A 16,601-nucleotide genomic window follows, 5' to 3' on the forward strand; every position below is an offset into this window, starting at 1 on the left:
GGAAGTAAAGAAAAATTGGCTAGCACTATAAACCCTTTCTTTCTCTGAATAACAATTTTTACTTTATGAAGATAAATTCTGTAAAGATTGTATACGTACAAGACCAACAGAATGCATTTTGTTACATATCTTTAGGAGGTAAAGAAAATTAGTGAACTTCAGCAACGCCATAATTTTTGTTCTGCAAAAATAAATAATAGTTCAACAGAGTTTTATGAACTTACTTCCAAGAGTCAGGATTTTAATAATGATCTAAAAATTTGTGTGAATACATGTATATGGGCTGGCAATATTTCTATCATTAATTAAGACTATTTCCTTAATTCCCTCTCTTCAGTATTTTTAAAAACAAGTTTCATGCAGGTATTTTATTTGATTTTCTGCAATAACCGTATTTTAATAAGTAGGTTTGAAACCATTAGTTGGAGATTATGTGCTGTAGAGAAAAGAAGTATATTTTACCTATGGTTAACCACAGGTTAAAGAATAAAAGGAAACTGCATTTGATTCTGTTGGAATTAGAATGAATATAACCTACCTTTTGAACACAAAAATGTTTCATTATCTGTGTGTGTTCTCTCCATAACTTCATTTTGTAAATGTTTTTATGGGCAAGTTAGCAATTTTTGGATAGTAAGATAAAATAGAATGCTTACAATGGTCCCTAGCAGGGATATTTGTGGTCCTCTGGAAATCGATGATTTTGTTAGATTTAGGTAATAATAAGTAGCATTTCAAGTGACAGTTTCCTTCTTCCACAGATAACTTCATACAGTCGCAGTGCAATGATGTTCTCCCTTTACAACACTTCTTTTTCACTAACCTATTAAACATCTTAAACAAGTATGTCAGAAAACTCTTACCCCACACACAAATCTGATTCCAGGTGTGATTTGTAATAGCAATCAGCCTTGCTGAACTCTCTAGTGTAATTAATAGGTTGTTCTAATTACCTTCCAGAGCATATTTCATGTCCTGGGCAAACAGAGTCCACATGATTTCAGCACTGATCTTCCCCATGTTCAGCTCTTGAGGGAACCTGCAATCAATCACATTACATCAGTTCACCTGCTGCTAGAAATCATGCTTACAGCTGCACAGCAGAAAGGCAAATATTTCCACAAAATAATTCCCCTAGAATACACTTACTGTATTTTGTGTTTTGCAAAATTATATGAACCATCCAAACTTGAAATAAAAACTTTCCTTAGTCTAGAGTCAGGGGCCTAAGTAATTAGTTTAATGTTGCACCAGTTCCCTCACTTGACATTTTAAATCAAGAAACACCCAGCCATCTTGCAGATAATTCCTCAACTTTAGATAAATCAGATGCCTTATGAAAAACTTCAAACAGTTGGCTCACATGGTTAGCAACTACAGGTTTTCCTTAATTCCCTTATTACACTGGAAAATAGTGACGTTCTCTGTGAAGCTATATTGGTTTATACTAGTTAAATCCAATTCACCGTTTGAAAACTTTCACCTTGAAGTATGGATAAAACAGTAAAGAATATAAAGGGTAGAAAAATGCACACTTGATAAAAGCTTTTTTTTTGTCTTTTATTTTTGGTCTTATGTTTCATGTCATCTCTGAAAAAACAGTCCTTTTTAGATATTTTTTGCTGTTACCAAGTAAGTATTTTTCCACAACTTTCTCACAGATCCCAGCTGTTTCTTATTCTATGTAAAAGAAAAGCTTTAATCTTCAGTTACCATCTTCACCAGCTACCAGCAAAAGCTGACATTCTAGTGACACACACTACTTGTTTCACATCATATTTAAAAGGAGAGCTATTTGTCTGTCCTTTTTTTTTTTTTTTTTTTTTTTTTTTTTTTTTACTAAAAAAAGAAAAGTCTGTCCTTACACCAGGGGTGGGACTGACATCAGTATGAGCAGCTCTGAGGGCAGAGAAGCAGACCTGCTGGTCACACAGCTAGAGAGCAGGGAGTCCTGCACAGAAGCTCTGAGCTGTAAAAGAGCAGTTCATACACCAGTGGTGCAGGGAGAGCCATGTGGATACACCAGAATTTACCATGAACACAGAAAATCATCAGAAAACATATTCATGAGGAAACACATGGAGCTGTATGGCTTTTGTCTTGAGTTTAGTACAGCACTTTACACTAGCAGAGAATTTGATCCAAAGTATTTTGACCTTTTATCGAAGCACTAATCAAATTCAAAAAATATTCTGTCATAATTTTTGTAAAAATGTTATTTTTTTTTTTCTTATTGCCAATGAAAGAATGAGAATGATGTACAGCTTTAAGAGGACAGCAATATAAGTAATGCATTCTTTCCAGAATTCTTTCCAGGAACATATTTGATTTGATAGTATCTGCAAAGAAAAATCACTTAAACAGCTCATTAGCTCTGTCACTTTAATATGAAGCATTTGCTAGCTCAGATCACTGATATGCCTTCATTATGCTAATAGATTTTAAATTACAGAACTTTGTATTCATTCTGTTAACACAAAATTAATTGCTGTTTAAAAACTCAAATGTATTTTAGCTATAACCATCAATTTCTTTACCTCCAGTCCAGTCTGAGTGCTCTTTTAGCACCAGACGTGAACTTTGACAATGCTGCTTTGAGAAAATATTTAAAAGTTGATTTAATGTTGACACTCTCTTTTGTTCATAGTGCAAAGCTGGCCATAATGCAGGGCTGGGTCTGATAAAAATGCATTTGTTTGATTAGTGGTATATATATGTGTATACATTTTAAGTTGTGAAAACACATGCCCACACAAGCTGCAATTATCTTTGCACTACTTTGCTTAAATTACTGTAGTTTGACACAGTATCCTCGATGCATCCCACTGGGCTTCAGTTAGGTACCTAAAGTTCACGCCCAGGGATACCGACTTCTGTGTCCCTGAGAAATACAAACCTAATGCATGACCATCAACTGGACATAGTAATGAAATCCTTCCACCCAGCACCTAGGGTGTGGATATTTGCAATTTCATTATTACATGGCTGCATTTTTGTATCCAGACCTGCCGGACTGACTGCCATTCCCATACACCCAGTTTCATTTTATCCAACACAGTGACCTCTCTTAGCAGGAGATTACTCTGACAAAAAAACATCATACAACACAAAGCACCACTATGTTTTAGTATAAACTTTTACTTTTCACATGTAATTAATTTGCTTCATGGCAGCTATGATACCTGTAGATGTATTCATCAGAGACTCAAATAATAGATTTTTAATTTGTCCAGAGTAGGTTAGTAATGTAATGTGGAGAGTTAACCCAATTAGCATTTCCAGCCAGTGAAATTGATTTAATATGCTAATGTACTTAATGCCTGTAGATCTCACTGTGCTGTGATATTGGCCATAAAACGCACTTCTCCAAGCATTAACAAGCTTGGAAATGACATCGCATAGCTTGCCAGGGTTCAGCTAGACTTTATTTCATTAAAGTTTTCTATAGTCTGGAAGTGTGATTTCCAGATAACTAATCCTGATTCAGACAGTAAAACTACTTTCTTATCACATTATAACTACAGAACTCTGGCTTCAGCACTATCCCAGCCCCTTCTCTATTCTCTGATACCATTGCTTTTCCACTTTTTGCATTTACAAACAACACTGGTAGGAATCCTGTAAGCAAAGCAAACTTCTAATTTTCAACACTGCCTTCACAAGCTTGAATGTTTGCTACTGCAGCTTTACCCAGCTCAGACAGGTATGCACAATAGAAACTGTGATAAATACTGTTTTCACACACTAGAAATAGACATTTCACATCTGATTCATAGCTTTCTTTTATCCTGTCATTCATATGACTTGTGTTGACACAAGAAAATAAATTTTTTATATTATTCTTCTCTGCATTTTTTATCCTGTTCACCGATGTACAGCAATTTGAGACAGTACATCTTGTATCACAAAATTAGCCACCAACTACTTCTAAAAAAATTTGAAAATTATTTTAAAAAATATTTTAAAAAATGATAAAAACTTAAAAACACCTGTCAGAAATAATTAGCTGTACAAGATTGACAGAACACATCATGCATTCAAAAGATCTGCTTTGAATGTCAACAAGGAGCAAATAAAGCCAAGACCTGTGTCAGTATCACAGAATTGTGATAGAGTAGAATTCTGTCATTAAGTAAAAAGGATATAGTGTCATGGCTACTGTTTCAATCATTAGCTGGTCAGGATAGCAATGACTACAATACTCTTTCTCTAGGTATCCAGTATTGATAAGAATATATTATATAATAAAATAAAATAACTTATATAATTATTGTATAATCATTATACATTATAATTATTATATATTATGTATTTTATACATAATATGAAATAACGCTTTAAAATCCTGTAGATTAAAAAAATTAAAATCCAAATGACCTTTTAATTTATTATTCAAATCAAACACATATTTTAAATATAAATCTAAGAGAAATCCATTGAAATAGGCATTTTAAAACATGTGAAATTATCCGCTTCATTTCCATTTGACGGAGTTCTTATGCAAGTGTGGGCATATTAAAATAGATCTCAAGAAAATAAGTTGAAGCGTTGCAGAATTTCAAATAGGCAAAATTTTTATGTACTTTGTTAAATGTAGCACATCAGAAACTGAAGCCTCCTTCAGCACTTCTCCCAAATGTGTCCAAAGTCAGATTTTTCATTCATTTAAACCCCACAATGTCTATCAGCAAAGCTGGTTCAGCTTCACTAATTGTAGCAGAGGTGGGACCATTCAAGCAGACAATGTTTTAGCTATTTCTTATACCACATCCCAGACCTTGTGTTGATGGGCATGGAACAAACGACCACTGACCTCCATGCTGCAGATAATGCAAAATATCTTCCTCTTTCAGCTACGTTACTGTTAGGGTTTAAGGTGCAAGCCAGTGATAGCAAATCTAATTAAACACCATGATCTGCATCTGATGCACTGTGTCACACAGACAATGAATTTGCAGATCTCATTTAGAGGAGCAGCATTACTGACTCCAACACAGGTGTGATGAGGGGAGGCTGACTTAGACTGCGCTTGAACTCTAATGTCAGACATATATTGGCATCTCTACCATAAGTACAAATGCCCGTACAAAAATTGGCCCTGCCAGAGCAAGTAGAGAAGCCAACTGTAAAATGACAAGCTTGAAAGGAATGTTCCACTTAACTCCACCAGCAGGACTGTTTGTGTGAAAAATCTGGGAAATGCCTGTATTATTTCAATGAATGTTACATTCATTTCTGTTGATTTGATGGTTACGAAGCAATCTACCACACAGTGACAAGCTGGTTAACACCCGCAGGACTTTTTTTCCAGTCTTTATTCTTCTATGGAAGAGTCAAGAATGCTTCTAGTGGCTGATCACCTGCCAGGAGTTACTGGACAATATTGGCAATTTTCACAGTATGCTTCTAGTCTCTGTTACTTGCTGGGAGGTTTGTGCTTTATCTAAGGGAAGGGCTAAAAATTATGTCATGTCTACTTCACAATTTATACTAACATTATCTGGTTTTAGTCTCCCTAACTTTTACTATGTATTTTAAACAATCTACCCCATTGTTATAATACCTCTAGTGCATTCGATTAAGAATATAAGGGCACATGCACAACTTGAGACTGCAGAACACTGATGAAGACTTTAGGTATATATGTACTACATGCACGTGGAAGCCTTTTTTTCCTGTGGGGAAGTGTGCAATTGGTATGGCGATGGCATGCACCACTCCTGCCACAATTTTCCTCAGACAGCTTTATGCATGAGTAGCCACCTTTACTTTAATTTGGTTACTCATGTCTCTAAGATTACTCATGTAATAATAATATATAATTTATTATTTACACTACAGTAGCACTTAGAGGCTTATGGTAGGTTTAAGAAATTACTATGCAGGAACTTTAAAATATATGATAAGAGAAAACCGCTGACCTTCAAATCACAGTGTAAAAAGACAAGACAAAGGGGGAAAAGACAAAGCAGAAGCAACTTGCTTATTTCTCTTTTTCCTAAGCTCTATCTTAACTGTATTCCAGAAATGCAATTACTGGAGTTAATCTCAAGTACTCTTTCAGATCAAACTCTTTGAAAGAAACCCAAGAAAGGGATTAGTGACTTCACAGTATTTTGCACAATCTTTTATGCTACTCAGAGGAGGGAGATATATTTGAAAGAACCTATCAGGCATGCATTTGTCAGAAAAGAAGTTTGCATCCTAGCATTTCTTCATCAAGTTGGAAGGACAGTAACAGCCTTCATACGAGGACTAGTTTATTCAACGGCCTTTTGCTTTTGAGATAATTTTTTCTAAAAGGGTGATGGTAGCCATCTCTCAAAAGCAGAGGCGCTGTAATTGTGGGAGCTGTAAAGCAGCACAGGAAGGAGACAGCCTCCTTCCAGTCTCCTACATTATAAGTATCTGCCTAATATTCATTTTTAAGCCCATTGTTCTACAATTTGGTTAACCCCTCATCATCATGATAATGAAGCACAATTGTATTGGTCTACACATGCTGTCCTCCTGTGCATTGTTAAGCCTGTGATCTAAGAACTATACATAACGGACAATCTGGGGTTCTTTCCTGTGTGTGAATACACAGAAGGATTTCTTTCCTGTGGAGTCAATCTGTTCCCTATGTCTAAGCAATTACTAAAATATGTGTTTCCATCATTTGCATACTTTAATTTAGTATTTATGAGCTATGTGTATACTTGATTCCGAATTGCCTCTGAACTTCTTTTCTAAAACTCATGCTAGTTTCCATACTTACAACAACCAGAGACTGGTGGCTATTACACAGCTATCATTATTCTGGGTATTATGCAACTATCAGTTATTGTTGCAGCCTTGTTATATGTGAAAATCTAACAAGGCTTAACACAAAATAGAAGTACACAGAATTTTCCACATGTTAAAGACAAACGGCAACAACAGCAGCTGAGTTATCAAAGGGAAGTGATAATCAAAGGTCAGATTCTAAAGCTTCTAAATAAGTAAGGAATTTTGTATTATTTGGATTTTATCACCTTATTTTTAGGTAAAAAGACTTTTGCAAACTATTTCAGAATGTGGTCCCTAAGCAGCAAATATCAGAGAAATTTCCCATGCAAACTACTACATATTACATTTTCTAACCTTAAAAGCCACACATTTTCACATTTCTCAGTGAAGCAAGAGGACGACCAGAAGAGTGCTCTATTAGTCATTGTTTCCTTTTGCTACAATTATTTCTGTCTCATAGGTCATAATTTCCCCAATTTCTCTGTCATTCTTAGAGCAATACTATAAAATCTCAGTTTATCCAAAACATTGCTATTAAAATCACCTTCCTCACTCGACGTGACAGTCTCTAATCCTCAACTCATATGTCAACCATACAATACTATTTGGTGGAACTTCTTAAGAAACAGAATATGCTAGGTTTCCATTGGAGATAAATTAACCATTAAATGGTTTTAAAATCATCATTTTCATGTATTTCCAACAATACTAAGCTGCATATAAAAGCTAGCCACTTATGAGTGTCTTCTCTCTATTGATTTTAATTAAGCAAAAAATTAATGAAAACTGTTTACACTGCCTAGTTCTAACAAAGTGCTATATATAAAACCACAGATCAATGGAATGAAATTGAACTCAGCTTGAAAGAAAATGAGAAGAATCAATATATGAAGCAAAACGTAAATAAATCTGAAAAGCATTTATCCCAGATAGCACTGCACGTCTCTACTTCAATCCTAAAGTAAGAAATTCCTGTCACAACAATTAAAAATGCTTTTTCTGAATTTGTGCTATCAAATCTGCAGTGTGCTACATTTTAAGAATATAGGAGCCCCTGAACAGCTCATATTCTGTACTTGGTGGGACCAGTCTCATTCAGGTGCTAAAAAGAGTCTGCTCCTGGTGTGTGAATACCCTCATTTTTGTGCTGTGCATGCAGCACCAAGTTATATTGCACCATCTGTGGAGTGCTGGGTATGGTCACTGCTTCACTAGTTCTTAAGAAAAAGGGTCTGTCTTATTTTGCAAAATATGTATTCCATTTAAACCATGAACAAAGAGTTCATTTATTCTCACGTTTTGTGCCCTACCCTCTACCTATCCAAAGTTCTTATTTTTGACCAAAGCAATGTTCCTTTTCTTGAAGAAAACATAGTGGACAAGACATATACCTTATACAGTCTATGCAACCAACCTGGTCTCAAAGTGTATGATACGTTGCTACATGAGAAAATGACAGCGAGTCTTGTGAAAAAACAGAATATTGCTTTGTTAAACAGGATAACGTTCACAAGTTTAATGAAATAAGTGATATTCATATGCTTTCACAAAATGAAGCGTAGTTGATAAAGGGGAGTTATCACTGAAGCAAGACACAAAACACATCAGATACACTTGTCATCATCAAAGAAACATTCTAGAGTTAGCCTGACATAGTGTAATTCATGATACAGTTTACCTGACTTTTTTTTCACATTGTTCCATGCTTTTGTTGGTGGGGATTTTTGGTTGGGGTTTTTTTTGTTTGTTTGGTTTTGGTTTTTTTTCTCCCTCTGAAGTGTATTTCCTAACTCACTGACTGATAGGTTACAGTTATGCTGTTACTGCAATATGTTACTATCCTTGACTTCACAGAGTTTTTTAAGCATTCTAGCTCCTGAAGCATGAGAAAATCTGCTCCTGCATGAGAGATATGCTCCCTTCCAGGAGCTAAGTTCTGAGATGCTGCTGAGAGGGTGCCACAAGTTGCCAAGACTAATATCCACTGCTACTTTTTCATGTGGGCACGAATGACACTGGGCAGAATCAAGATTACAAAGCCCTGGGGGCGCAAGTAAAAAGTACTGGTGCCCAAGTTATCTTTTCTTCCATTTTACCAGTGAGAAAAGGGTGCAACCAGAAATAGAAGTATATTGCAAAACAACTTCTGGCTTTGTGGCATCATGAGGGTTTTGGCTTTTATGACAATGGGAGAGTCTTCAATGACTACAGCCTGCTAGGGAAGGGTGTGATCAACTTGTCCAGAAGAGGCAAGGGCATCTTTGGCAGCAAGTTGGACAACTTGGTCTAGTGGAAGGTGTCCCTGCCTTTCTCCCCAAGGAAGTGGTGGACTCCTCATCACTGGACAGTTTTAAGATTCAGCTGGGCAGAGTGCTGGGCCATCTTGTCTAGACCGTGCTTTGGCCAAGAAAGGTTGGAGCAGATGATCCTTGAGGTCTGTTTCAACCTGGCATTCTGTGATTCTACAAAGTACTAAAGTACTAAATAAGAGAATGAAACACACAGTGTTCACAGAGGAAAGAAGACAGATCCTTACATTGCAAAGTCATAAGAATCAGTTAATAAGAAATTTAAAAGTCCCACCAGAGCTGTCTCGTTTCTTAAATTTGTATAATAACAACACACATAACTATTTTAGTATATGTGCTATACAATTAAATGGAAAGCTTTTTACTAAAAATGTGCAAAGGTACAAAGTTTAGATCTTGATTTCCAAATGCTTGAGCATATTTCAGGTGAAGCTTTTGTTCTTGATTTTTTGTTCCTTTTAATTGAACAGATATTTTATTTATATAGCAATTTCTGTTGTCTCAGTGTGTAGAAAGCATATTTGACAAGTGCTGGGAAGTCCTAGATTTGTTTGTGAATTAGGCTCCAGTCACCTTTTACATTGCTTTACCTAGTAGAATGAGAATTACTTAAATACCAGCCTTCATGTTTCTCCCTCAAACTTGTCAAGTTTCTTATGTCATATAACATCTGCAGGTTGCCCCCACAACTCACACTGAATGGTCTGGTACAGTCTTTCAGTTGCTGCAATGCTTGCAGAGGCAATCATGTCATTTTTCATCTGGATTCATCATCTGATGCAGTTCAAACTGCTCTATCACAGCATCTTTTTTTTTTTTTTTTTTTGCCTCCAAGGTAAGTATAAAAATAGAGTTTCCAAAACCGGTTGAGGAAAAAAATTCTGAGCAACATTATACTATTGTGAAAAATCCTATCAGAATGCTTGGAGCTCTCCTGGGGATCTTCAGTAACCTCATTTCTAGAACAGGATTCAAATGGATGTAGGCCTGAATATTTCATTGAGACACTGCATGACCAGGTATTTCTGATAAGGAGTCATAGTTTTGCAATATTCTTATGCATTCAACTTATATTTTCCTTTCACCCATTTTCTTTTTGGGGTAAGCAAGGGGGACGAGGCAGTCTGTCAATTTTCTCAACAGTTTTTACATGCTGCTTTTGTGTTAGGAAAAGCTTTTCTTTTAAACGGAAATGTATCCAAAGCAACTCGGAGTAGTTTTTCAAGTTTTTCCACCCACAGCCTCTTAGTCTCTTACTCCTGATGCCTCCTGTTTCTCAAAGCCACTTTATTCCCTCTATTCATGGTGTCACTTCCAAAACAACAGTGAAAATGGGAGAGGCCACACACAAACTCTTTCCCTTAATCTGCCCCAGCTCTGGCTGCTGCTGATACTCTATTTACATTTTACACAACCACTTGGCTGTACTTTAGGGAATCTCCTAATCCCCTCAGAGGAACTCTGTTCTTTACCCCTTTCCTTTCTCCCTCACGTATGTGTAAGAGCATAGTTAGAAAAATTTTTAGGATAATTAACCCACAGTTATTCCTGTTTGATTTCCCTGAAAAGCCTGAAATGAAACACATATATGTACTTGATTGTTAGATGTTTCATAAGAAGTATATTTGTTATAGACAATCAGACAAAAAAACTGAGCTTTTGTTAATAGACGAACTTCACACTCAGTTGTATAAATGGAGTAAACAGGAAAGGGTAGGGTAAGAACTTGTCCCTTAATATGGTTGATGCAGGTAAGGACTGAACAAAGAAAACTTTATTATCCAAATGAAACAGCCCTTCATTTATTTAAAGACAAGAAAGAATCAGAAGGTAATGAAATACCTTCCAACTTCTGATTATCGCCAGGAGGTTTCTTTGGTAATTATAAAAATACCATAAAAAGTTATGGTACCTTTTATCAACAGCCAAGCACATCTCTACATACAGAGTGCCTTTCAGAATCTATGCTATTTTGTCTGAAAGAAATAGACTTCTTCTTGCTCCCCTTCAGACAATTACATTGAATGTCACTGCAGACACCTCTACTGCTTAGCCATAATATGGATATAAATTTCAATTTTAACTTTTTGCATAAAACATCACAGCTAGACTACACCCAGATTTTCTAGAATCTCTCTGTAAAATAGCTCCAAAGAGCTAAAACTTTTCCCTAGGCCCTCATCTTGTCACTTTTCAATTAGTGTGACATCCATTTATCCAGCCTTAATATGTGAAATATATTTCTTTGCACTCCTGTATATTTCATTTTCAAAACCCAGCACTCTGTCTCCTCCTTCTATGTTTATCAATTTGCTCTCTCTTCTCTTCTAGTGTATCTACCATATTCAACTTGTCTTGGTTATTGATTGTAATTCCCTCATCTGTTACATCTTCAATTCTAATAAGTCAACTTCCATCCAGGATAATGCTCGCCGTTTTATAAATTTTCAAGTCAGCCTGGCTAGGCCTTCTCTCTAGCCAATCATAAATTTGCGGAGGGTCTTTTTGTGACGTTCATTATTCTTTAAAAATATATCACTAAAACTCTATTGTGATGCCTAAAAAACTCTCAGTATGATTTGAACATTATGTGTGCCAAGATACTATAGTAACGTTCATACCATCACATTATTTCACTGAGCTCTCCCTTCTGTCTAACCATTTAGTTCTCTTACATAATATTTGCTACTTAACTTTTTGGGATGGTTCATATACCACATCTTTAGCGTTTCAAAACCAAAATGTTATCTTTTCCACAATCACAGTCTTTATCAAACTACATCAATGTTATATTCTGCATTTTAAAAAATACCTAGCCAGAATATATTTCAAATACAACAACTGATTCAGTTATATTTCCTGTCCTTATTTTAATAAGCCCATGATTCTTAATTTTCATGAGGAAAGTAATTACTTACTGGTTCAAAACGGGTGTATATGCTGTTTTATCTTCATCTATGATGGTGACCATCAAAGTAATAAGCTGTGCCCAGAAATCCAAATTCTTTGTTGTTGGTCCCTGTTCTTCTTTAGGAACTTCTTGTTTCTTACCCTGTTAAAACAAGATTGAATGTATTTTATATTACAAAAATTAGAGAAAATATTATGGGATTTCCACCTACAGATCATTACTTGGTTGGAAAGAGTGATGTATTAAGAATCTTCAGAAATTTTGGACAAAGATTGTCTATCCAACTTAGAGTAGATACTATGACATACTGTACCTGGCTGTGAACATCTATCAAAAAATATACATAGCGCTAAAACAGCCAGGTCAGCAAAGAAGATCAATAGAGACTTGATTTTTAGTGCATGTCCACACTTAAATTAAATACATTCTTAAATTCTTTGGGTTGGGTTGTTGGGTTGAAACCGAGTGCAGGTAAAACTGTCTGCTGAGGCAAAACTTTAATACCCTACACAATAAATACTGAAAAAAAAAATCAATGATAATAAATATTTCTTGTTTTGTTTTGGATTATATGCTGAAGTTATTAGGTCTAACAGCTGCTATGTGGTTCACTGTAAATGCAAAAAGTGGTAAAAATTCCCTTTATTTTTTAATAGCCTAAATAAAAAGGCTACTGCCCAAAATACTCTGCACAGACATTTTCTAGAGACTGCCAGAACCACAAAGTCTGTATTTAAGAGTGGCAGAGGAAAACACCACAAAGTAGGAGGGGAAAAAGAAAATCCCTGGACACATAACAATACTAGGAAAATGTACATATAAATATCCAAATGAAGAGGACTGCAACCAGTTTCACATCCAAAGCAGAGAACCTGAGATGCCCCATTACATTTTTGTAATAATCACAAGGAAGGACATGACATACTGATGTATCAGATGGATTACTAATACGACTCTCCAGTCATTAATTAAAAGTTGGTCAGTAAAGCAGTGGTTTTTACTCCTCTTGACTGAAAGTCTGCCTTTTGCACCTTTCTATATAGTTAGAAATATGTATCAATATTCACAACTTACAAACTTCTACTGAGAATTTTATATTTCTTAATCTCACTAACATGTGCATTTACAGCTAGATTTTGTCTCTACAGTTTTATGAATTCTTAGTCCACGGTTTCCTAGATGAAAGTATTTTTCAGTTCTTCACTTGACAGAAGGATCAGATTCCTTATCAGTGTCCAATAAATAACTTAATAGCAGAAAGCAAGATATGAAAAGAAATATTTTCATCTCTGTATGAACACACACACACGTAATTTCTGCCATACAGAAAGGTGTGGTATGTCTGCACATGCAGGTCTCTTCTACACAGCTCTCGGAGACAGAAAGGTGTCTTTTCACTCAATAAGAGAAAATAAACGTCTATATATGCCTATATAATAATATATTCCCTGTACTTCTCATTTGTAATCCAAATATGACCACTTCAATGGACCCCATATCCCTTTGAATAGATATAACACTATATTGGTGTTAGAGTGGATTAATTAAATGTTACTTTGACCTTAATTAACTTTTATCTATTCACAGCATTTAGAATGGCAGAAATGGAATTTCAACAACATTTAATTGAAATTGTTTTTGTGGTCACTGTGGGATATTTTAGAAAAGTATTATAATTCACACTGTTACATGCTCAGCTGATCTACTTATGCTGCAGCTTCAGTGTCTAAAGCAATTGAAATAAAGGTGAGGGTCAGAAGCAGTTACAATGGATGGTGTAACTAGTATCGCTGGCAGTTTATAACCCCACATGGAAGCAAGAGCGCTTTTCAAAACAAATTGATATTGGAGCATTAATGTCACTCACAAGGGTGTCCCTTGGTCTGCATTATACTTTCATTAAAAGACCTTGTTTCTATATTGAAGATTTATTTATAATACATCATTTTTTTCTCAGAAGCTAGTACATGTTTATGCCAAAACAACTGAAAGGCAGTTGTACAAGACAAAGCCAGTTCACTTTTAGTCCAGTATCTTATCAAAGAACTGTATTTCACAGAAAAAAACCTGCAATAGCATGTAGCTGAGACAGCTTTTCATGACTGTGAATGTGAATCAAAGAATGTGAAATTCTGTTCTTTAATATAGATAGCAAAAACTGATTAGTTTACCAAGTAATACTTGCACAAGGAGGTACTTTCTACAAAAGTTCTCTGCCACAGAAAGCTTTTAAAGTTTTTTTAGTAATTTCTACTAAATAAAAAGAGGTAGACCTTCAATAGCAACTAAGTGGCTTGGGTTCCCAAATCCCAACTGAAAAATCAACCAGAGACTCACAGATAAGTAGAGCAAAAGTGAGACAGCTCTCAAAGCATAGGTCCATCCATGTGCTAGTCTACAGCATCTTAATACAGAAACTCTGAGTCCCAAAAGCTAGGATATTATTAGTACTTTATCAACCTGACTTTATGTGTTACACCTCTAAGCAGAGACAAATCACAAGGGAAGAGCGCTGTGCTGCTACAGCTGTGTAACACCTGGCTTCAGAACTAGGTAATTTGTCACTAGCTCCTTGTCTTTTGCACCATGTTTCACTGTGACAACACACAAAGCTGAGTTACAGGCAAAGAAAATATCTCCAAAATCAGGTAGAATTTCAATACTATTCTGCTGAGCAGGTGTCAGATATAGAGTATCCTAGTGGTTTTTCCCAGTCATGAAATGATTTGTGCTGATCAAGAGCTCTTCAGAGAATGGGAAGAGTTTGATTTGCATTTTATTGGTTTCACTCAGTAGAGAAAAATGCAAAAACAATTACTGAAGGGACTTCATTGTGAACATCAGCCAAGATTTCGATTTTTTTTTTCTTAAGAAAGCAGGAGCAGTGACATATTTGTGATTTGAGTCAGAAAGTTATCAAAGATAACTTTTGATACTAAACTACTTTTCAAGGTATTTTTTTCAATATAAGGCAGCTAGCTCTTCACTCAGATCAGTGTTAATTATAAAGAGAAAATACTACATCTCCTGCATAAGGAATTAGGTAGTTCTTCATCAGAGTGCTTTGCCTCAAATAATGAGGACAGTAATGTCAGTAAGACTGTCAAGATGTCATGTTTTACTGTCTGTAGTACTCATTTGTTTTTTCCTATCAGCTGTTCTTTGTATTCTGGTATAAAACTGCATTATGACACTTTTGCATATTGTTGGCATTTACCATGCCTCACCCCAGGAAACATTGCTGTTCCCCAGGGGTGATATTTTGCTGCAAGATATTTGCTTTGTAACAGTGATTGTCTCTCTGACACAAAGGTAGAGAGTAATAAAACAAGGAAGTGGGGATTGCTAAGCATATTTTGTGATATCGTTGTTAGTCTTCCTACGGTGATGTGTTTCCCCAAACTGAAGTTCAAGCACCCTCAATTTCATAATTCAATTTTCATTTTTACTCCAAAATCAATTACACACATTCAGATATTAAACATACTTTCTAGAAATATTGTGGCAGGCATCTTTGAGAATTTTAATTTGTAGACAAAAGCAAATGCAGAAGTTGGTTAACAGAAGTTACACACAGAGATAGTATATACAACATGCAGCAACGTGTTGCTTCTTGCCAGATGAAAATATTGGTGTTTAAGTAGACTGTCTACATTCCACTTTTTCACAACATCATCCACAACATGATTCAGGCAAGAAATGCACCATGGTAAAATTATGAGCCTGCAGTGGCCATGGCAGGACAACAGCTGCCTGTCTTTCCCCTGAGTGAGAGCAGGTGGTGACCTACATATGAACCATTTCTTGTTGCTATGGGGTTCATCAGTTTCAGTTCTCACTACTCACAGCTCAAATCTCAGCTGTGCAGCTAAAACATGAACCTCCTGTACAGCACTACCATGCTAGGAAGAACTCCTTTCCTCCCTCTGAGAGGAAGAGGTCTCATCTGATGGGGAGGCCAGCAGAGATAAAAGAGATTGGTTAATGAAGAAGACCTAAGGGTGGAATCTGCTGTAATCAGACTAAGGCATTTGGACACAAAGCTAATGAAATGCTAATTACAATATTGGTTATTTCTTCATGATTATAAAAGCAATACCACAAGCCAGTCTGCAGTGTACCTGGATTCACTGGAAAACCTCCAGAGCCATAGGTTCCAACAAGTTGTATACTTAGCTGTTCCTAAAATTAAATGTATGGATGGATATATTGGTAGCTAGCTCTAAGAGCTAATGCAGAAGGCAGTTTCCTTGTACAACTCTAGAGCTGATATAAAATTTAGGTAGCAATTTGAATTATTTTACTCATCCCTTTATAAAAGCAAGATTAGTTAGTTTATATGTCTCAGAATTGCCTCCCAGCTGCTGTGAAACAGAGAGTTTTACTATCTGTTATTAAGATTATATGTGACTGTTGTTTGATTACTGTTATCAATGAGTTATTTTGAATGTGGTCTATTTATCTTAAGTTTTCCTTTTGGCATATTTTCAGTAAAATTTCTTGTACTTGCAAGTGACTGTAGCCCTACAGACACTTGTCTGCTTAAAGTTTCTACATACAAACTCACATGCTGGAAATCTTGCTGAAAGAGAATAGAAGAGGCACATAAA

General features: G+C 35.7%; 1 protein-coding gene across 6 annotated transcripts in view; it reads right to left on the reverse strand.

Moving 5' to 3' along the window:
• UNC13C (unc-13 homolog C (C. elegans)) overlaps positions 1 to 16,601 on the reverse strand; it is a 157,985-nt gene that overhangs the window by 48,847 nt on the left and 92,537 nt on the right. For all 6 annotated transcript variants that reach the window (XM_014944682.1, XM_014944680.1, XM_014944681.1 and 3 more), the window contains 2 exons: positions 11,999 to 12,132; positions 954 to 1,039 (listed from right to left, as the gene is read on the reverse strand). In XM_014944682.1, coding sequence (XP_014800168.1) covers positions 954 to 1,039; positions 11,999 to 12,132 — 220 coding nt within the window. The remainder of the gene's footprint in view (positions 1 to 953; positions 1,040 to 11,998; positions 12,133 to 16,601) is intronic.

The sequence above is a fragment of the Calidris pugnax genome, unplaced genomic scaffold (assembly GCF_001431845.1).
Source record: "Calidris pugnax isolate Ruff unplaced genomic scaffold, ASM143184v1 scaffold70, whole genome shotgun sequence".
Classification (NCBI taxonomy): Eukaryota; Metazoa; Chordata; class Aves; order Charadriiformes; family Scolopacidae; genus Calidris; species Calidris pugnax.